General features: G+C 52.2%; 2 protein-coding genes across 2 annotated transcripts; both read left to right on the top strand.

Annotated features, from left to right (window-relative positions):
• Positions 1-3,176: 3,176 nt before the first annotated feature.
• Positions 3,177-5,975, top strand: Hoxa10 (homeobox A10). Its single transcript, XM_051202821.1, has 2 exons — positions 3,177-4,408; positions 5,587-5,975. The coding sequence occupies exons 1-2, from the start codon at positions 3,430-3,432 to the stop codon at positions 5,859-5,861; spliced, it is 1,254 nt and encodes a 417-aa protein (XP_051058778.1). The 5' UTR covers positions 3,177-3,429; the 3' UTR covers positions 5,862-5,975.
• A 6,071-nt stretch (positions 5,976-12,046) lies between these two features.
• Positions 12,047-14,124, top strand: Hoxa9 (homeobox A9). Its single transcript, XM_051202842.1, has 2 exons — positions 12,047-12,838; positions 13,842-14,124. The coding sequence occupies exons 1-2, from the start codon at positions 12,265-12,267 to the stop codon at positions 14,078-14,080; spliced, it is 813 nt and encodes a 270-aa protein (XP_051058799.1). The 5' UTR covers positions 12,047-12,264; the 3' UTR covers positions 14,081-14,124.
• Positions 14,125-20,408: the final 6,284 nt, after the last annotated feature.

Below are 20,408 nucleotides of genomic sequence, written 5' to 3' on the forward strand. Positions count from 1 at the left end.
CAGGAGAAAAGAAGGAAGAGGGAATCACTATACTTTATGTCTTGAGGATGGCAAGTCAAGAAGCTCAATGAACAGAATGTTTTTATTGAGGAGGCTAACACCTCATTGTTGTGGTCTAGGGAGAGACGCTGGAGCCTTCAGGGTTGCTGAGGGATGCCTGGGGCTCCAAACCAAGAAAGCCGAGCGGACACTCACCCCACCGACTACATTTAACTTGAATTTCTGAGTCATTGTATTTACTTTGAGACAGCCACACCAGGACAATTGGCCAGATACCCAACAGTATCCCATGGCTAGGCTGTCCTCTTCTTCCTTTGCTCAGCAAGTCTGTCAGAGAGGGGTTTCCATGAAGGCTCACAATATTTATACAAGGAAAAAAAGAAACACCCTGTTTGGTTTCTTAGAAGGGAGAAAGTTACCGTTGAGAATAATATGTCTGCTCTCCACATAGGCTGATGAAGCCAAGCGCCAATGCCATGGTCTGTGGGGCAGGCAATCTAATTCCTCCAGTCTTTAGCAGAAATGCCCTTTATGTGCAGTACCGGAGCTGACTTTTTAACCTTGGTCAGCAATTGTAGGTTTCTGGATCCCATCCAGCCTAGAAGCCCATTTGGACATACTACAAGGTCTTGGCTAGGATAAGCCCAAGAGGCTTGCAGCTGGGCACCTGGCTTGTTTTGCCAGACAAATAGGCAGGGACTGCTGAGTCCCAGAGGAGTCCTGGATGCTCTGGAGAATTTGGGGAGAAGGCTTTAGGAGTCTATAAACTCCTTGAAAGTGAAGGGTCAAATCAGGGGAATGCAGATTTGTGTTTTACATACAATAAAAGTCAGAACTACCCTAGGATTACTCAGAGGGCTCCCTGAACCCCTGGAAGGTTAAGAAAGATGCTATATTTCTATCATTTCTATCGCTGTCTTTCTCTTATTCTTGTAGTCTCTGCTATCTCAAACACTCTCCAATGGCCACTTGTCCTTTAAAAACCACAGCCAGGGAAACTCCTTTTTGCCTGAGATCTAGGCAGGCCAGCTGAGGGCTCTAACCCTGGTCCACAAGCCTGCTGGCCTGCTGGTGTTCCTTTTCCTAACGGAGCATTTAGCACTCTTGGGACCTACTTCCCCACATAACAGCTCTACATAGAGAGATCTGCATCACTAAAGAGCAAAGTGCCATTTTTTCAGGCAGCCCAGCATCAGGGCATTTCCAGGTGATATGCTGAACACAAGACTTCCACCTATCTAGTGAACAGAGTGCGGACCAAGCACATCCTGGAAGCCTAAGGTAGGACCATAAGCGTCAACAGCTCTGAAGCTTTGCTGCATTCTGGATCTCTGGCTCTAGGCCTGGCCTTGGGCACAGAAGCAAAACAGATAGTTAATGACATCTCACACAGACCCAGCTTTTATTTTCTGGAGTGGTTGCTTTAGATAGAAAATTCCAGCTGCAGAGAGCTGATACTCATTTGTGTTCAATTTCTCTCTCTCTCTCTCTCTCTCTCTCTCTCTCTCTCTCTCTCTCTCTCTCTCTCTCTCTCTCTCTCTCTTTCTCTCTCTCTCTCTCTCTCTCTCCTTTTTCTCACCTTCTTGTCCCCTTCATCCACCCCTCCTTCTTCCTCCATTCCTCTCATTTACATTCAAATGCTTAGCTACCCAGCCCTCCCAGATTGTCACCTTGGGGAGACAGAGGTAGAAGTGGCAAGGATGCCTCCCCATGTTAGCAGAAGCACAGCTTCCTGGGCGCGGCTGTCTAAGCAGCTGCAAACAATCTCAGTTGCTTGAGTCTCAGAAGCCAGAAGCCAGCCTCTACCTAGCCCTGTGTGGTTTTCACTCTCAGGGTTGTTTTTGTCCAGTGGCTGGATCCATTCTGGGAGGAACAGGAACATGACCATCTAACTGTAAGAACCTTTCTCTGCCGTTTGCAGAGGTCTGAATAATGGAGTTCCTGGGATCTGGGCAGTCAGTAACTCCCCTGTTCCAACTGGAGCTGGCAGGCCTAGGGTATCCTGGAGACCTTGTAACCTTGTGGGTTACAGGTCAGGGGCAAAGCATCAACTGCACAAGCTCCGCTGGATCCCTCCGGAAAAGGTCACATTTCCTGAGCTCGATGTGAGGCACAGGCTTGGGGGTTAGTGTGTCTGACCACTTCCAATTGCTGAAGAAAGCACCCCGGCGTAGGACCCAGTATCTGCTAAGCAAAGCTCCTGGTCTCTAGAGTCTCTTACAATAGGGCCCAAATCTAGTTTAGCCTTCCAGGGAATGGATTGCCTCATCACCACCTTGTTAAAATGTGCACACTGTACTACAAAATGGCTGGAACAAGGACTGTCTTAGCCTTGCCTTGGGGGGGGGGTGCGTGAGAGGAGGACAGCAAGACAAGAGTGTAGTGACAGGTTTTTGTCATAATCTCAGGAAGCATAGGAATGCTAAGGCTTAAAGTAAAGCCAGAGAGAAAGCAATGTGGCAGAGATATTTGTTGGGCACATTCTTCCAAGATTTCCCCCTCAGTTCTCCCATGGAGTGCAGAAAGACTAGAGGCCCCAGGCCGACATTCTAGTCCCCCAAAGAAGTGAGTGTGGGTCTCCTCTGGATAACTGGAGTATGTATGCTTTTGACTCTGAACCGAGGGTGGTGGGAAGTCTTTTGCTAGGGTTGCCAGACTGTTGATTTTCAGTTCACTAAGCCAGCTATGCAAGTTTGGAAGATGGAAATAGACTGAGCATAGTGAAGGAGAAAAATCTTGGTTGCCCAAGGATGGAGTAAGAAAGTCATTGGGACTGAGGAGCCAGGCAGTGATCAGCCAATGCCTTTCAGACAGCGTTCTTTGTGAGATGTGGTACCAGCCAGGTTCCAGGTTACTGTGGATTCTGGACACTCCAAGGGTCTTGCCAGGCTTAGGACCACACCAGCCACTTTGGGAAGCCAAATTTAAGAACCAGGACCACCTCCAGGTCCAGAAATGAACAGAACGGGGAGACTACAACAGGGCCTGCCTAAATGATCAAGGGGCGACAGGGACTCGTGGCTACTTCACGGCAGACATGGGAGCACCCAAAGATGGCTGGGGTGCACATCATAAACACCCCACTTGTTAACAGCACAGGGCCCAAGGGCGCTTCCATGTATATTCTTTGCTGGGGGGGGGGTGGGGTGTTGCAGACTCAAGAGCTAGATCCCCGACTGCCACTTTGAGGCAGCCCCCACAGTTCTGGCCTTCGGGCCATAGGTGTCAGGCGTGCGTCTTCTGGCCCATCAATACAGATTACATATTTATATCAATCGCGGGCTCCGAGGGCGCCCTCAGAGAGCGGCCCCGCGCCTACGAAACCAAACTGGGAGTGGTCGCGTGCAAACTCTGGCTCGGGATTGGCTGCGGGCGCCCGCCGCGGTGCGGGGGGATTGCTAATCGTATTCAGCATGTTTTGCACAAGAAATGTCAGCCAGAAAGGGCTATCTGCTCCCTTCGCCAAATTATCCCACAACAATGTCATGCTCGGAGAGCCCTGCCGCGAACTCTTTTTTGGTCGACTCGCTCATCAGCTCGGCCAGAGGCGAGGCGGGTGGCGGTGGCGGTAGCGTTGGGGGCGGCGGAGGCGGCTACTACGCCCACAGCGGGGTTTACCTGCCGCCGGCCAGCGACCTGCCTTACGGGCTGCAAAGCTGCGGGCTTTTCCCCGCGCTAGGCAGCAAGCGCAATGAAGCGCCATCGCCCGGAGGAGGTGGTGGTGGTGGCAGCGGGGGCCTGGGTCCCGGGACGCATGGCTACGCGCCCGCGCCCCTAGACCTGTGGCTGGACGCGCCCCGCTCCTGCCGGATGGAACCTCCCGACGGGCCGCCGCCGCCACCCCAGCCCCAGCCCCAGCAGCAGCCGCCGCCCCCGCCGCAGCCACCCCAGCCCCCGCCGCAGGCCACTTCGTGTTCTTTTGCGCAGAACATCAAAGAAGAGAGCTCCTACTGCCTCTACGATTCTGCGGACAAATGCCCCAAAGGCTCGGGCACCGCGGACCTGGCCCCTTTCCCGCGGGGCCCGCCGTCCGACGGCTGCACCCTGGGCGTCTCCAGCGGAGTGCCAGTGCCGGGCTACTTCCGTCTGTCCCAGGCCTACGGCACGGCCAAGGGCTTCGGCGGCGGCGGCGGTGGCACGCAGCAGCTCGCCAGTCCCTTCCCTGCGCAGCCCCCGGGGCGCGGCTTCGACCCTCCGCCCGCACTGGCCTCGAGCTCGGCCGAGGCAGCCGGGAAGGAGCGAGCCCTAGACTCCACGCCGCCACCCACGCTGGTTTGCGCCGGTGGCGGCGGTGGTGGCAGCGGCTCGCAGGGCGACGAGGAGGCGCACGCGTCATCCTCGGCGGCTGAGGAGCTGTCCCCGGCCCCTTCTGAAAACAGTAAAGCGTCGCCGGAGAAGGACTCCCTGGGTAAGCAGAGCGCAACCGAGGGCTCAGGTCAGGCGGGCAGACAGACAGACCCACGAGGAAGGAGCCGAGGAGCAGGAGCCCGCGCGCGCGGCAGCCGCAGGCCTTGGCCCAAGCTGAAGGCAGGCTGACCTTCTGAACTTGTTTTTAATATTTGGGCGTGGGGACGCTGTAAAAAATCCATGTCCGGCTTAGTGTCCCACACCAAGACGTCCTTAGCGCTGGCCCCAGATCACCCAGACTCACTCGGGGGATGAGGACACCAGTGAGCTGCCCTCCTCCTGTGCATGCACTTTCTTGTGGCCCCGAGTACCCCCCAAGCCCTGGTCCCCAGCCCAGCCTGCTCAGCGCGGCCCACGCGGGGGGAGGGGCGGGGAGGGAAAGTGGCTCGCCTGCAGATAGCACGGATGTTTGTAAGGCATCCAAAATAAGCAGCCGCCAGCGCCAATAAATAAGCCCATTAACCGGCGAAGTTCGAGTTTACGATCCCCCATGCCTTTTTCAAAGTTCCTGGAGGGGCGGGAATTCTTGCTGCAAGAAGAAAAGGCAAATCCCGCCAGGACGCCTGGGCCCTGAACTGAAAACCTAGGAGTGGCCATTTCCCTTCCCTTGGAATTCGGTGTCGCTCAGCTGCACACCCCAGTTTCTTGGAGAGACAGGGGCGGAACAGCCCTTGACCCTAGGATAGGTTTTCCAGAACTTTAGGCCCAACCATGTCCTTCTCCTCTGGCCTAGAGCAATCTAGGGGTCTAGGGTAAGTCAGTGAAGCTGCAGGGTTCTTGTCCGAATAAGCATCCCTTACCCCCAGTCTGGGGGCCGCAGGAAATGCTTCCCTGCCACTGGGTGAGAGGCAGAGAAAGGCGTTAAGTTCAAGATGTACGGCCTTGCCTACTCCGGCCTTTCATTCTCCAAGCGCCCCGCAGCGTGGTGCTAAAACAGGTGCCTGGAAAAAAAGTAGAGGAAAATGTAAATTGGGAGGACCGGGTGTGGATTTGAGGCCCACTCGATTTTGTCATGCCTTTTGGAGGAAATTTCTTGTTCTCCGAAAGTCAAAGGAGGGCATAACCCTCTCTCTATGACTTCGGGCATCCCTCTAATGGGAAAGACCCAGAATTCACCCCCCTCGCACAGCCCGAGTGGCCCCGACTTAACCTTCCCCTCTGTATTCTCTTAAACTCCAGGCAATTCCAAAGGCGAAAATGCAGCCAACTGGCTCACGGCGAAGAGCGGCCGGAAGAAACGCTGCCCCTACACGAAGCACCAGACGCTGGAACTAGAGAAGGAGTTTCTATTCAACATGTACCTTACTCGAGAGCGGCGCCTAGAGATCAGCCGTAGCGTCCACCTCACGGACAGACAAGTGAAAATCTGGTTTCAGAATCGCAGGATGAAACTGAAGAAAATGAACCGAGAAAACCGAATCCGGGAGCTCACAGCCAACTTTAATTTTTCCTGATGAAACTCCCAGGCAACGCCGCGTTTTCGCTTCCAGAGCGCCTGCACCCCTCCTTCTGCCTCTAGCCTCTGCCCCAGAACTCGCACCTGTGCCGGAGCCCCATTACTCTCTTCCACACTCCCGGGCCGTTTCGTCTATGCAGGGCTGGTTTGTTCTGACTTTTTCTTTGTCTGTTTGCTTGGTGTTGGTTTACTTGTTTTCTGGGGGAAAAAGCCATAACGCTAAAATTCTATAGAGATTGAGATTGTCCTCATTGTCAAGTCCTGACTGGGCTGGGTTCGCTGCCTCGGGGTTCCCAGGTCTCCTGCACGGAACTGGTTTCCTGCCCAGCCTTGGGTAAACTTAGCCGGAAGCCCTAGGTTCCATTGTAGGCGCTGAGGTGTCTGGCCTGAGGTCAATGGTGCAAGGAGCCGCCACCGGGTTCGCCAGCCTGGAGTGCTGGGCTGTGTTTAATCAGGGAGTACAGGCCTGATTTCTCTTTTCTTCCTTCTTTTCTTCCTTGGCCAATAGCAGAGTATCAAAACATGGGCATGCAGGTTAGCTAAAGGCTTGACCTGGCTGATTGAAAAATAAGTGAGAAAAAATAATCAGAAAGAGCTCCCAGCTTTAAATGAAAATAAAAAATGGCCAAGAGAAGAAACCTTCTCTTCCCTTTTGCCTAAGGTCTTGCTTGCCTGACTAAAACCCTTCTTTTACCTTTGAATTTCCATATCCTGGCTGTTGATAAATAATGTAGGTTTGTTTATACATATGGAATTAGTGGATTTTTGTCATTAAAATGGTTACCAATTGGTAACACACGAAAAGCACACCACAATTCTCCCTATTTTATGGAGTTGGGTTTTTTTTTTCCTCGTTGTTTTGTTTTAATTCATTCTTTTTGTTTTGAAGGCTTTCTGAAATTCATGGAAGCCTAGGCGGGCTGGGGCAAATAGATTAGAGAAGGGAGACATTGTTTGGATTTCCTTTATACTGTGAAGTTACATGCATAAAAGGGTCAAACCTGTAGGTGCAGAAAAAGAAAAAACTATAAGTACAAATCTGTATAAATGTCTATTATTATGAAAAATTGCCAATCTTGTTTAAGCAAATGCATTCTATGGTTATTATAAATGTTAGTTCTAGCTTTATTTACTTCAAATCTTAAATCAGAATAAATTAATATTGTATTGCTGCTGTGCGTGGAAAAGATGATGTTTATGTTCTTATAGAATAAAAGCTGTGGAATGAAGCTTTTTAATTTTACCTCTTTTTTGACTTCTTATCTTCACCTTCCACTTTATCCTGTCCACCACTTTTACAACAGGAGGGCTAGCCCGAGCCCCCTGCAATTACTTTAGGCATCTATTTAAATATTACCTAGACGGTCGTAATTTGTCTGGGCCCTATAGCTCTGGTGCCTTAAGGTTTGTCGGCTTTTGTTCAGTTTTATGACTTGCTAGTATATCTGGATTGTGGCTGTCTTGGACCAGTGGTTTCAGTTGAGAGGAGAGCTGCATAGACAGAGGACGCTAAACAGGATTTCTTTCGGGAGCCCCAGAGAGACTTGCAGAGGCCAGTTATTTTGCGGGTGTCCAGGTCCTAGAAGACCCCACGCCCTGAATCCGAGGAGGGCCCACTCACAGAGCACCACTGGTGCTTGGGGCAGCGGTTAAGTGGACAGGGGCCGAGCTGTCCAGGGTCACCCCCTCCCCCTGCCAGGCCTCCCCCACCTGGCGGCCCTCCGCCAGGCCACGCGTTTCCTGCTCGCCGGAGGTGGGGGGAGCGACACTGGTAGGGGGGGAGGGTCGCGGGAGCGCGCGCCTCAGCGGGCGGGCTGCTAGGAGGGAGTCGAGGGGGGAGAGCTAGCGGCTGCTGGGAGCAAGTCGAAGAGGCCCGGCCAGACGCAGGACTGGGCTCGGTGCTGTCCCCTGCGCTTTCCGATCGTCCGAGGCGACGGCCGCACTGCTCTGCTTAGCGAAGCTTCAGGATCTGGGGAACCCTGGGCACGCCACTCGGTCTCCCCTCTCTTCTCGCCCCCCTTTTCTTTTCCCTCCCCCTTTCTCGGTCTCCCTTCTCCCCTTTACTCTCCCATTCTCCTGGGCGTACCTTTTCAGGGACTGGGGGCTTCTTGCTCCGCCACGACTCAAGGGCAGTGGCTGGCGCAGGTTGCGGAGGGCTGGTCTGGGCAAGATCGCAGGTCTCTTTCCTTAGCGGCGACGGTGGCGGCGGCGGAGGCGGCGGCGGGCGAGGCAGCCCGGCGCCTGCAGCTACAGAACTGGTCGGTGATTTAGGTAGTTTCCTGTTGTTGGGATCCACCTTTCTCTCGACAGCACGACACTGCCTTCATTACTTCAGTTGAAAGCGTCTCCAGGTACCAGCCGGGGTAGCCAGGCGGGCCATCAAGGCCCTAATCGTGCCAGGCCCGCGGTGGCAACCAAGGATCCCCAATGCAGGAGGAGCTTCGAGTCCTCAGCACTGTGCCATCCAGCACGCCTCCCGCTTTCCGCCCCGCACCAGGCCCGGGGCAGGTACGGTCAGGTTAGGGGCTGATTCTGGGACGCCGGGGGCGTGGTAAGAATTCTGGGCCCCGGGCCATTCAAGGTCAGGGGCGCTTGCTTGCAGCCTGAGCTTTCCCTACTGTAGACCTGCGCCTGTCTGGGGTTCTGCCATTCTCCAGCAAGGCTGGGCTAGAACCCCTACTCACTACTGTTACCCTGCCTTGAGCTGAAGGAATATTCTTTGGCCAGTAGAGCCCCAGGCCTAGTTGGGACCGGCCAGGGAGGGTAGCCTGGCCTTGTTGCTTACCCTTCGCTCTGCAAGCGCGCCCTCTGCTCCCCAGTCGCCGCTGTATATCTTACGTATTTTTCATCCTCTTTCCTTCTTTCTTTCTTATCCCTTTCTTTTTCTTGCATCTTCCCTTTTTTCGGTCCAATTCTCTGTCTCTCCGTTTCCTTTTTTTCTTGCATCTTCCTTTTTTTCGGTTCAATTCTCTCTCTCCCTGTTTCCTTTCCAAATCGTTCTTTCGGAGGGGAGAGGGGTGGCTTGGAGAATGCTTGGAGCGTTTCTTTTTCCCTCGGTGTACAGGTTTGAGTGTGCCGAGGAAGGGGTGCATAAGGGAGGCTGTTTAGGTCGGTGTTTTTCGGCCTGGTGGGCCTCTGCGCAGACAAGGCCTCGGTTATGATCACGACCGGATGGCGGCGGCCTTGCGTTAGCCGCTGCCTGAGAGATCCGCTGAGGGGGCACCCGCGGCGTCTTTGTGTGCCCACACCGAGGGCAGGAAAGCCTTCGCCAGTTCCACTGGCTGCAATCGGAGTTGAAGCCCAGCCTAGGTTCTGTGGCTTCTGGCTGCTGAGAGAGCTGCAGTTGAAAGGTTCAGGCCGGCTCTGCCAGCCTTACCGGTCCTAACTCGGGCTTTGACCGTGATGAAAGAGCCTCGCTGGGGACAAGGCTTGACTGCTAGCTGGCTTGCCAGCGGTGGCAGATTCGGAAAATGTTAGCCCCCCCCTCCGTGAAGCTGGGTGTTTGAGACGGGGAACTTTCCCCGATCGTTTTATATGAGCGAAAACAATGCCAAATTCAGGAACTAAGAGGGCACAAATTTGAGTATTGGTTTTAAATTGTAAACTATGAAAGCCACCCTAACCACTCTCAACACGGAAAACTTAAAACAAACCTCCTTCCCCCCACAACACTGCCCTGAGACCACAAAACTCCCAGCCCAGCCTGGGGATTGCTTTCATTGCTCAGGCCAACAACCTGTTATCTCCCAACTCTTCTCTGCCATTTTCTGGATCAGGTATTGGATTTATTTTCAGAGGCCAAGGTTTTAGGAAGATTCTCAGTTGAGAATGTGGTAGTTTATAATTTTACCCCTTTATTGTTTCTAGATGTGCATTTGCATACAATAATCCTTTTCACATTAAAAAAACTGGAATAAAAAGCTGAATACTCCAATATCTGATCTCTGAGCTCAGAAGAACAATATCTGCTTTTGGGAATTTTTCCTCCTTCTGCCCACCGGTAAACAGAAGCTTAATACACATTACTACTTATTTTGTAATTCTTCTGTTTGGAGACTAGTGTAGTCTTAAAAACTATTTTAATTAATAAAGATGATAAATAATAATAATAATAATGATAATAATAATAATACATGTCTCACTAAGTTTAAAAAAGCAAAAAGGGCAGCCAGGCATGCTCTGCCATTTACAGACAATTACAATCAAGAGCAGAGTTATACTTCAGGGTTATTGCTTCAATGAAAATCTGAACCTCAGAGGACTGAAGGATATTTAGAACACCTTGGACTGTGCTGGAGTGTGGGGTGGGGGTGGGGGGAAATTAAGGTGGAGGAATTTGCAGGGAAAGGAAAATATTAGGGGGAGGGCGCTGAGGCATCTGGGACAAACCACATCCAGTTCCTGATGTTGGGCACTTTCTTCCTGCTGACAAGCAAAGAAGGGTTTGTTTTCCTGGACTTTCACAGCCTTCCTCCGAGATAGAGAGATAGAGCCTAATACTGTGGGGACTCCTGTCTTCTGGGATAGGGATGTGTTAGAGGGTTAGAAGGTGTTTGCTTGGACTATTTGTGAGAAAGAAGGCAAAAGAGAAAGCTGGGGAGTGTCTGGGGCCAGCGGTTTTGCTGATAGTGAAGTAATGAGAAACACGCTCTTGGAAGGCGCAGAATCCACACGTGAATTTAATTACAATTTCTAGGAGTTGTTACTTTGTGTTCTGAATTGGGATGGGGTCTCTCTCTCTCTCTCTCTCTCTCTCTCTCTCTCTCTCTCTCTCTCACACACACACACACACACACACAACAATAGTGGCTGTGGCCTTTTTAACTTTCTATCCTCCTGAAAAAATCTAAGGGTGAGACATACCATCTTCCACTTGGCCAAAGGATATGATTAAAGACAATGTCCACTGCTCCTCCTAGTTTTGGGGATCTCTGTTGCTCTGTTTCAGGAATAACCAGGGTGTGTGTGTGTGTGTGTGTGTGTGTGTGTGTGTGTGTGTGTGTGTGCTGGAGATAGGAAGGAAGGAAAAGGGAGGGAATGAAGGAAGAAAGGGAAGAGAGTGAAGGGAAGAGGAAAGAATGGAAAGGAGGTGGGGTGTCAGAGAAAGGAGAGGAAAGAGGGGGGAGGAGGGAAGGACCCCCAAGGGCTCACACTGGGCCCTGGAAGGGCCGCTTGCAAGTACTCATGCACCTCTTTTAGGCTAGGTTGCCCTTTAGCAGGACAAACTCTCCTGTTTCCCCCAGCTCGGGGCTGGGGAGAGGGCTTACAGATGATGGAGCTGAGAACAGAGTGGCTGGCTGAGGAATCAAATCCACTGCACCGCCTGTGCTCAAAGTCGTGGGCCAGGGCCCAGGCGGTCTTGTGACACAATTAGGTTCTCAAACCCTTGAGGGCAGCTGGCAGTTTTATCCTTGGCAGTTCCTCTGTGGAGCCTTCCCTTGTGGAGCAGGGACTATTTGGGTGCTGTGCGAGCGCCTGGCTGGCTTCACAGTCCAGCCAGGCTCCACAGCACACTCTAGGCGGTTGCACCATCGATGGGATGGTGTGTTGCAGCAGGGAGGTGGCCACGCTGTTTGAGGTGGGAAAAGCCTTGTATTTGACTTTTTTAAGGCAGGCCTGGGGGGAAACTCGCGTCTCTGAGGACCGAAAAGATTATTTACAGGGTGCTCACCAACCAAACACAACAGTCTAATTTAACCTTTCCAAGTCCTCGTAAATTTTTACAGGGAGCCGCAGCGAGGCAAACGAATCTGTTGGTCGTTCCTGACTTCCCACCAGCCTGTGTGGCTTCCGAAACAATAACTCCTTATGAAATATCATAAATATAGATTTAAATACAGTAGAGTGAGAATGCGATTTGGCTGCTTTTTTATGGCTTCAATTATTGTCTAATTTTATGTGAGGGGCTCTGCTGGCCGCACTCACACGCGGGACCCGCGCCTTCCTGATGGCGTGATTAATTGTGATATAAAATAGTCCGCTTAAGAAGTGTGTGGGTCTGTGTGTGTGTGTGTGTGTGTGTGTGTGTGTGTGTAGGGGGGTGGTGGCGAGGAATAGTACAGAGGCAAGGCCAGATTTGATCTTTTAATCTTCGTTGGCCACAATTAAAACAAACCAGATCGTGGAGCGGCGCGATCCCTTTGCATAAAAACATATGGCTTTTGCTATAAAAATTATGACTGCAAAACACCGGGCCATTAATAGCGTGCGGAGTGATTTACGCGTTATTGTTCTGCCGGGCGGACACGTGACGCGCGTGGCCAATGGGGGCGCAGGCGCCGGCAACTTATTAGGTGACTGTACTTCACCCCCCCCCTTGGTGCCACCAAGTTGTTACATGAAATCTGCAGTTTCATAATTTCGGCGGGTCGGGTTGGGCCGGCCAGGCGCGGGCTACTGCGATGGCCACCACCGGGGCCCTGGGCAACTACTACGTGGACTCCTTCCTGCTGGGCGCCGACGCTGCTGACGAGCTGGGCGCTGGACGCTATGCGCCAGGGACCCTGGGCCAACCCCCAAGGCAGGCGGCAGCGCTGGCCGAACACCCCGACTTTAGCCCTTGCAGCTTCCAGTCCAAGACGGCCGTGTTCGGTGCCTCGTGGAACCCGGTGCACGCGGCGGGCGCCAGTGCGGTGCCTGCGGCAGTGTACCACCACCACCACCCCTACGTGCACCCCCAGGCGCCCGTGGCCGCGGCAGCGCCGGACGGCAGGTACATGCGCTCCTGGCTGGAGCCCACGCCCGGTGCGCTCTCCTTCGCGGGCTTGCCCTCCAGCCGGCCTTATGGCATTAAACCTGAACCGCTGTCGGCCAGAAGGGGTGACTGTCCCACGCTTGACACTCACACTTTGTCCCTGACTGACTATGCTTGTGGTTCTCCTCCAGTTGATAGAGAAAAACAACCCAGCGAAGGCGCCTTCTCCGAAAACAATCCCGAGAATGAGAGCGGCGGAGACAAGCCCCCCATCGATCCCAGTAAGTCTCTCCTTCCTGCCAGCCGGCCGCTGCCTCCACGCTGGCCGCCAGGATCTACCAGCCAGTCAACTTTCTCTCGAGCCTGCCTTCGTCCTCGATGGGAGCTTGGGGATCTGGGGTCGAGAACCAGAAGTTGCTGTTTGGAACACCTCAGATAGGGGCCCCAAGTCCAGGGAACTGTGTGGAGCAGGCCGGGCCGGCTGGGGGAAGGGGAGGAGGGTGTTGCAGCAAGAGGGGGCGGGGCGGGCGCAGCGAGTAGAGCCGAGACCTGCCGCCCCTCTCCTAAACTGACCAGGCCCGGGACAGACAGACTTTGGGCGGCTCTTCGAAAGCAGGGCAGAGACGTCTTTTGTGCAGCTAGATTGTTCACGAACTGCGGCAGCAACAGCAGCCGGGCAAGCTGACCCGGGACGTTTGGGGAGACCTCCGGTTCCCTCCACTTCTTGCTTTCGGCCGGTGGCTGCTGCGTAAATCTTGCCCAAGACGAGGCTGAGGGCTCTGGAGCCACGAGGGTCCCTTTGCCAGATTTATTCAAATAAAGTGGAGACACGATCAAAGGCCTTGGGGCATCCTGCCTCCCGCCTGGCTCCCACGGCCTTCCGGGAAGGTCAAACAGAGTGGGGACAGTCGCAGAGAAGCCGGGGAAGGGGAGAGAGAGAGATGAGAGACAGAGAATTCTTGTTACTTTTGTCCCACGAACACAAGGCAGCCTGCTCTTTGCTTTGCTGGCAAAAAGAACATTGTTTCCAAATTTCACTCTTTCACAGAGTGCAGACTGTGGGAGGCAGGGGGCAGGGGACCGGAGAGAGGAGGGAGAAGGTGGGGGGGTGCTGTTGTAAGTGACCCTCTGCCGGTCTGTCTGCCAGGGCTTCCTTGTGTTTTCTCTATCAAATTCAGCGGCATCCTGCACTTCGGCCAGAGACCCCCCAAGAGTCACCTCCACACCCATCCGGGATACTTCTCCTTCTAAACCCAGTGTCTCTCCCCCCCCCCCCCCCCGCAGATAACCCGGCTGCCAACTGGCTTCATGCTCGCTCCACACGGAAGAAACGCTGCCCCTATACAAAACATCAGACGCTGGAACTGGAGAAAGAGTTTCTGTTTAACATGTACCTCACACGGGACCGCAGGTACGAGGTGGCTCGGCTGCTCAACCTCACCGAGAGGCAGGTCAAGATCTGGTTCCAGAACCGCAGGATGAAAATGAAGAAAATCAACAAGGACCGAGCAAAAGACGAATGAGCCTGTCAGGGCTCATTTAGAAAAGAGCAAGCTAGAAAGAAAAGGAAAGGTGTCCCCTTCTCCCTCCTGTCCCCCAACCCCGGCCTCCACTACCCGCCCAAAGCGGCTCTAAACCCCAGGCCTCATCTCCGCCTGGCAGTCCCTGCTCAGGCTGGCTCCTAGGCCTGCGGCTTTATTGGAGGAGGTATTGTAAGCTTTCCATTTTCTATAAGACACACACACACACACACAAGGGAGGGCATTAGCGCTGATGGCTGTATGTGCTTGCTTGTATATATATTTAAAAAAAAAATCTACCTGCTTCTGACTTAAAGCAAAAGGGGAAAAAAAAACTACCTTTTTATATATAATGCACAACTGTTGACGGGCTGTAATAGTTTTTAGTCTCTGTAGTTAATTTAATTTGCTCTTCGTGTGGCAGATCACTCTGCCAAAATACTTGAACACTGTGTTTTATTGTGGTAATTACGTTTTGTGACTCAAACTTCTGTGTTGGGTGAGGCACCCATTGTGATTGTGGAAGCTAGAATTCAATTTGAACTCAGGTTGTTTATGGGGGGGAGAGAAGAGTTGCATAGAGTATAGCTCTGTAGTGGAATACTGTGTGATTAGACTGTCAACCTTGGATTGTAAACGAGCTGTAAGGATTTCCCAGCGAAATCACATTTGGAAAGAAAAGGGAGGTAGTTCTCTAGGATGCATAGATTCATGATTTCTCTACTTTTGAAATGTGGGCGTCTTCATCTTTACATGTTCTAGACTCCAGTCGTGTCCAGTGTATATAGCATCTCCATATTAAAGAAATATTCACAATCAAGCAAGCTTGAATATTGTTTTTGCACCAGAGGAGAAGTGAGGAGATTCGGAGCTATACATATGTGCAGAGGGTTACTACCTATGGTTTACGTTTAATTTTAATTGGGAGAAAATGAGTGCTTATTGTAATGGAGTTAATTTTATTGATAATAAATTATGCACCATGAAACCGCCATTGGGCTACTGTAGATTTGTATCCTTGATGAATTTGGGGTTTCCATCTGACTGAACATACACTGTATATTTTGCAATAGTTACCTCAAGGCCTACTGACCAAATTGTTGTGTTGAGATATTTAACTTTTGCCAAATAAAATATATTGATTCTTTTACTTTGTGTGAGTTTGCTCTTTGCACCTTCCTTTTCTGGGTTGGGGCCGGGCTGAAATGGAGGGGAGAGAGCCCTAATTCCGTCTTCAGCAAGGTGCTGGAGCCGGCATCTGTGGAAACCAGTCGGGTCAGGCCTAATCACTCCGGACTCAGGCGGTTGCTGGTCCGTAGAAGCAGGGAGGAAACCTGGGGAGATTCTCACACAGCCAGTCAGTCACTCGGGCCTTGTATCTGAGCTCCTGGACAGAAACACTGGGCATCAGTAGCCAGCAGCGATGGGAAGGACATTCTTTTATTTTGGTGCCTCAAAAATTTTGCCAAGCCTGGACTCACCAAAAGGACTGAGGCCTTTGGAAGTAAGGCGGTCGAGCTGAGGGATGCGGGACCAAAACCTGAGGGCCTGTGGCCTGTTGAGGAGGCTCGGGAGATAGATAGGAGCCAGAAATGAACAACGAGGTGGCCCCTTCAAATATTTAGGGATTTTTCGGGAGATGGAAAAGCTGCACCCTCATGCCCCACTGGGTCCTGACAACCGGCTCGGGAGGGTTGGGGGGCTGGGGTCAACATCCTACACTGCTAAAAGCCATCTCCGGAGCTTAAGTCCCCACAGAAGCAGGCCCTAGCAACCGACAAGCCCCGAAGCGCCATAAAAGAAAATGAGGGCTGTTACCCTTTATGGGGTGTAAAGGGCTGCGTTGGGGGACTGACTACAACTTCGGAGGCTCAAGCGCCTTCCAGATGTAGCCAGAGGATTCTGCTTCGCTTCCCCCCACAACTCCTTTTCTTCACCCGCCCCCTGCAATGTTGACCGGTCTTCTAACGAGGGAAAGGGGGACCAAGGTGCGGGTGAATGGGGCGCCCCCACCCCCAATGCGCCGCCAGGTTGGAACGCCCTCTGTTGTTGCAGACAGAAAGAACTTCAAAGCCTGGGCAGTAAGGGTCGCTATAAAGGAAGGTCTGCGAACTGTCTGGAATTCGGCTCTTAATGAGTTTACAACTGTCCAGCTCCAATTAGGGTATCCCACCAAAACCCTTTCATTTGTTTGCTCTGTCTGCCTCCGATAAAGAGACTGCGGAAACAGCCCTCTTTTATGGGCATTGCCCCTTCTGCAGCGTAGATTCCCGGCTCCCTGAGGATCCCCGGGGACAGGGCCCTTGCTCCGCCCATGGGAGTGGGACGCTGGTGGGGTCACTGGTGTTGCCGAAGTTCACGCGGGCCAGAGCAGCTGCTGCTGCAGTGCCAAGAGAAATCCAGGAGATGGCAGTGTGGCTCCACGCAAGAGGCACTCTCGCCGCCATCTCCCGCCACCGGGACCTAGGAAGCTCCTAAAATGTCGACTTCAAGCGCGCCTTTCTGGAATGGGATCTGCGTGAACAGCAGTCGTATATTTTCCCTGCTGCTCATGCCAACCTGAAAGCCTCCCGGGGACACAGGCATGCGCCGGGGCATGCCTGACCATCGGCGCTCACTCCTCCCAGACCCCATTCCGAGACCGCTGTGATGCTTGGTGGCAGCAGCGGTGTGGTTCTTTTGGTGCGGAGCTGCGGCTCAGGGAGCTGGTTCCATTCCAGGGTCACAGTACTTATCACAGCAGTGATCTAGGGCCAGCGAGGAGCGCAGGGACGGTCATTCACGACAGAACGACAAGGGGATGAACACCTACAGCCCTAGGACCAGATGAGCCCACAAAGAACGCAGCCGGTGGCCACGGGTCCCGCCGAGCCTCGAGGCCCCAAACCTGCGCCCTGTTTTAGAGACCGGTACCGGACCTAGCGAGCCAGCACCAGAAAGAGAGTGGAAGCCCAGACATCAGGACTCGGCCGGTTTGAATGTCTCACTTTAAAATTAGGCGGCTGAAAATTGGTTAGTTATAAAATCATACTTGGTTGCTGTCTAGTGTAGATCTGCTGCGAATTTGGCCGTGATGGGGTAACTCAGGGCATAGACTAGGAACTAATCGAAAATAAATGGTATGTTTAAATACGTAGAACAACACCCTAACTCCATGATCGGCGTTCATGCGTTTGAAGTCACTCTTGCTTTTCTGGCAGAGGAATTTCTTTGGCATTGAAATGCCAAGGCTACTCTGGCTTCGCCGGCTGTGGAGGCTAAAAGCAAAAATCCCCATTCACTCCCAGCCTACTTTTAATGCTGGGGAGGGGGAAGATATACCCAGAGCTAAGGCTGCCAGGGTTTGAGGATCAGCCCCTGGTTTAGGATGGTTTCAGAAAAACACAAGAACAAACACAGAACCAACCCTTCGAAGCGCCGCTAAAAAAGGCTGTGCTGTGCATTTATTTGGGTCGTAATATTCTCAGCCAAGCCCACAAAAATGTTTATGACTCGCATCTCTGTGCTGAACACGCTGTAAAACTAGGGACTCGATTTTGACTGAAATCTCTCCTGGGTCTCCGTCTCTCTCTCTCTCTCTCTCTCTCCCTCCTACTCCCTTTTAAAAAATCTTCCTATATACACGTGGGCATTATAAACACATATCATCATTATATTTATATTTTCGTATGTAACACACGCTACTCCACAGCCTCTGCTTGTAGGAAGGGTTTATAGCTTCCTGGAGAGTCACCCGTACTAGTCTATCCTAATTATCAGAAATCACTCTTTATGCAACCGCACATAATCAGAGAAATCGCTGATCAGTGGACACAAATAGAAAGCTCCATTTCTCTAACAATGGAAGTCACAGATTGGCGGCACCCCTTTTCTGCGCCGATCACAGAGGCCCCAGGTAGGTGCGGACCTCCAGGGGCTCAGAGGCCTGGTTAACTGCCTAGGCCGCCAGCATTACTTGCCCTTGGCTGATTGGCAGCCGGCAGGCTGCTCTTTGGTCTTCGTTGTTTCAGAGGTTTCGCTCCGGCAACACCCGGCAAGAAATCGAGCTCATTTATTCGCTCTGGGGAGGAACTGGTATAGGCGTCCAAGCTTGAAACCTCTCACCAGGTGGGGGACAGAAGCTGAAGTCCGCAGCCTCTGCTGGGAAGGAGGATAGAAACATTTAAAGACCCCAAACTTGGGATCATTGGACTCTCAAGAAGGCGTCATTCTCTGCCAAGGTCTGGGCTAACATTCTAAATCTAGATTTAAACATTGAATACTATTTGGCGACAGGAAATAGAGGAAACAAACTCTGACAGTAGGCTTGAAAGCTAACTCTGGGAAAGCGTTGAGAAATATTTAGATAGTTCTGCATATTAAAATCTAGTTTATAAGGCGTCTTCTCCAGGGCCTGGGTTAAGTAGTATGTGAATCTTATGTATAGCAGATATATTTCTGTCAAATAAATAGGGAACCAGTGGCCAGGGAGCATATAAATAAATAGGCCTTATTGAGAGTCCGATTTTGTTCAGACTTTTGTGTTGTGAAGTCTAGCCAGGGAAAAGAGACCCAGAAACGAAGGGAAAGGTTTTCGGTGACCTCAGGGGACCTCAGATGGAAGACTTGGGCCCAGAAGTGCCAAGGCCTTGAAAGCAGCAGAATTTGGATCCTATTTGGCAAACGGGGGCAGAGCCTCTTGCCGGGACTCCTCGGTCCGCGCCAGGGCCAAATCGAGAAGACCTTCTTAGGCGTGTGAGTGTGACTTTTTTTTTTTTTTTTTTTTTTTTTTTTCTGTGCTACCTCAAATCGCTCCGCACCCTGGTTGTCAGGTCTCCTTCTAAAGGAAAGTTCCACTTTAAACATAGCCGTGTTGAACTGCTCCAGTCGTGTGGGTCTAGACAGACCGCGGCAGCCTGCCTAGTCTTTCACTTTGCGCCTTGCTCGGTGTCACCCCAGGAACAATTTATTGGTCTAAAGCCGCCTAATTTCGACTCTTTGATCTCCTAGACTTCTTTTTGTTTGCTTCGCCTTCCTTTCGCTTTTCTAGAATTTTACTTCTCTGTTAGAAGATGCTGTTATTTGGATTTTTCCCCCTTCCTGTTTTACCCCCTCTGTTTCCCATCCTGATCCACCATAGAGGGGATCCCGGATATTGCCGCCCCAGGGTCCCTGAGCTCTGGGAAAGATAACCCAGCTCCCACCTGCCCTCCTCCCCACCAAAGCCTGGGCCCTTTGCTAGGTAGATCCTGGGTCTCCCTTGCAGCAGGATTTGAACCGTCCTTCCTCTTTTGTGCTCCTAAGACCCCCTGAGAGGATGCGGTGAACCGGGGTGGGGGCAGCCTGGACCCACTGAAAGTGATAAGGAAAATGCTTTGTACACCAGGAACCAAACTCTATAATTTAGAGGAGAATTTCCGGGGCAATTCCATTGTGAAGTCGGGTTTATGATGTGCAATCGAGTTGAGCAGTAAAAGGTGGCCAGTGTTCCAGCACGGCCTGGGCAGTTTATGAGGCGTTTAGGGAAAGGGTTCACCCAAACATCCTCCAGAGAGCGTTGGGCAGCAGGGCCTTCATCTGACTTATCACTGCCGTGGGGGTCTGAACCCCGCAAGGCAGGCCCCCAGGGTGAGTGACTATTTGGGGGAGAGAAGGAATAAGACTGCGTTTGTGCACCAGTGCTTAAGTGCTTAAGTTCCCTCCTTTGCTTTTATAGTCTCCTAAAAGCTGGGGTTCTGTGGTGGGTTTTGACCCCAGTCCCTGATACCTCCCCCTTCTCTCTAAATCAACTCTATCAGTCTGCTGTTCCTTGGCCCACAAGTCCAGGGGTAGCTTGGCTGAGAGCTGCCAGAAACCTCCCAGTATATGAAGGATGTGTTTAGAAAATTGTGGAGCCGAACTTCCAGGCTGCCAGGAGGATGACCCAGCTTCCCCGGTGATCCAGGGATAACAAAGGGGGTGTCGAGCGAGCCACCGATTGAGCTGCTGCGGGCCAGCCAGGTGCCCAGGAGTGAATTCAGGGGGACTGCCTTCGCTCCTGTGCGGGAGGAGGAAAGGGAATCCCATGTTAATAAATCTGTTGGCAAATGAGGCTCATTAATAGATAAATATTTCACTGCTTCCTTTAGGGCGGATAAACAGTGCTCCGCCGATTAAAGAAAGGAAGCTGGGAGACATTGACTTTATTCGAACCACATGGTTCCAGTTTTGTGGCAGCGTTCTGGCTGCTCAGCTAGGGGAGCCGCTGCGCCTGCAGAGTTTGCGCTGGAGCATCAAAGCGGCGGCCTCAAACGTTCTCCTGCTTGGCAGGGAGAGGTGGGCAAGATCTTTCTCTCAAGACCATCTTTGGGCC

The sequence above is a fragment of the Phodopus roborovskii genome, unplaced genomic scaffold (assembly GCF_943737965.1).
Source record: "Phodopus roborovskii unplaced genomic scaffold, PHOROB, whole genome shotgun sequence".
Taxonomy (NCBI): Eukaryota; Metazoa; Chordata; class Mammalia; order Rodentia; family Cricetidae; genus Phodopus; species Phodopus roborovskii.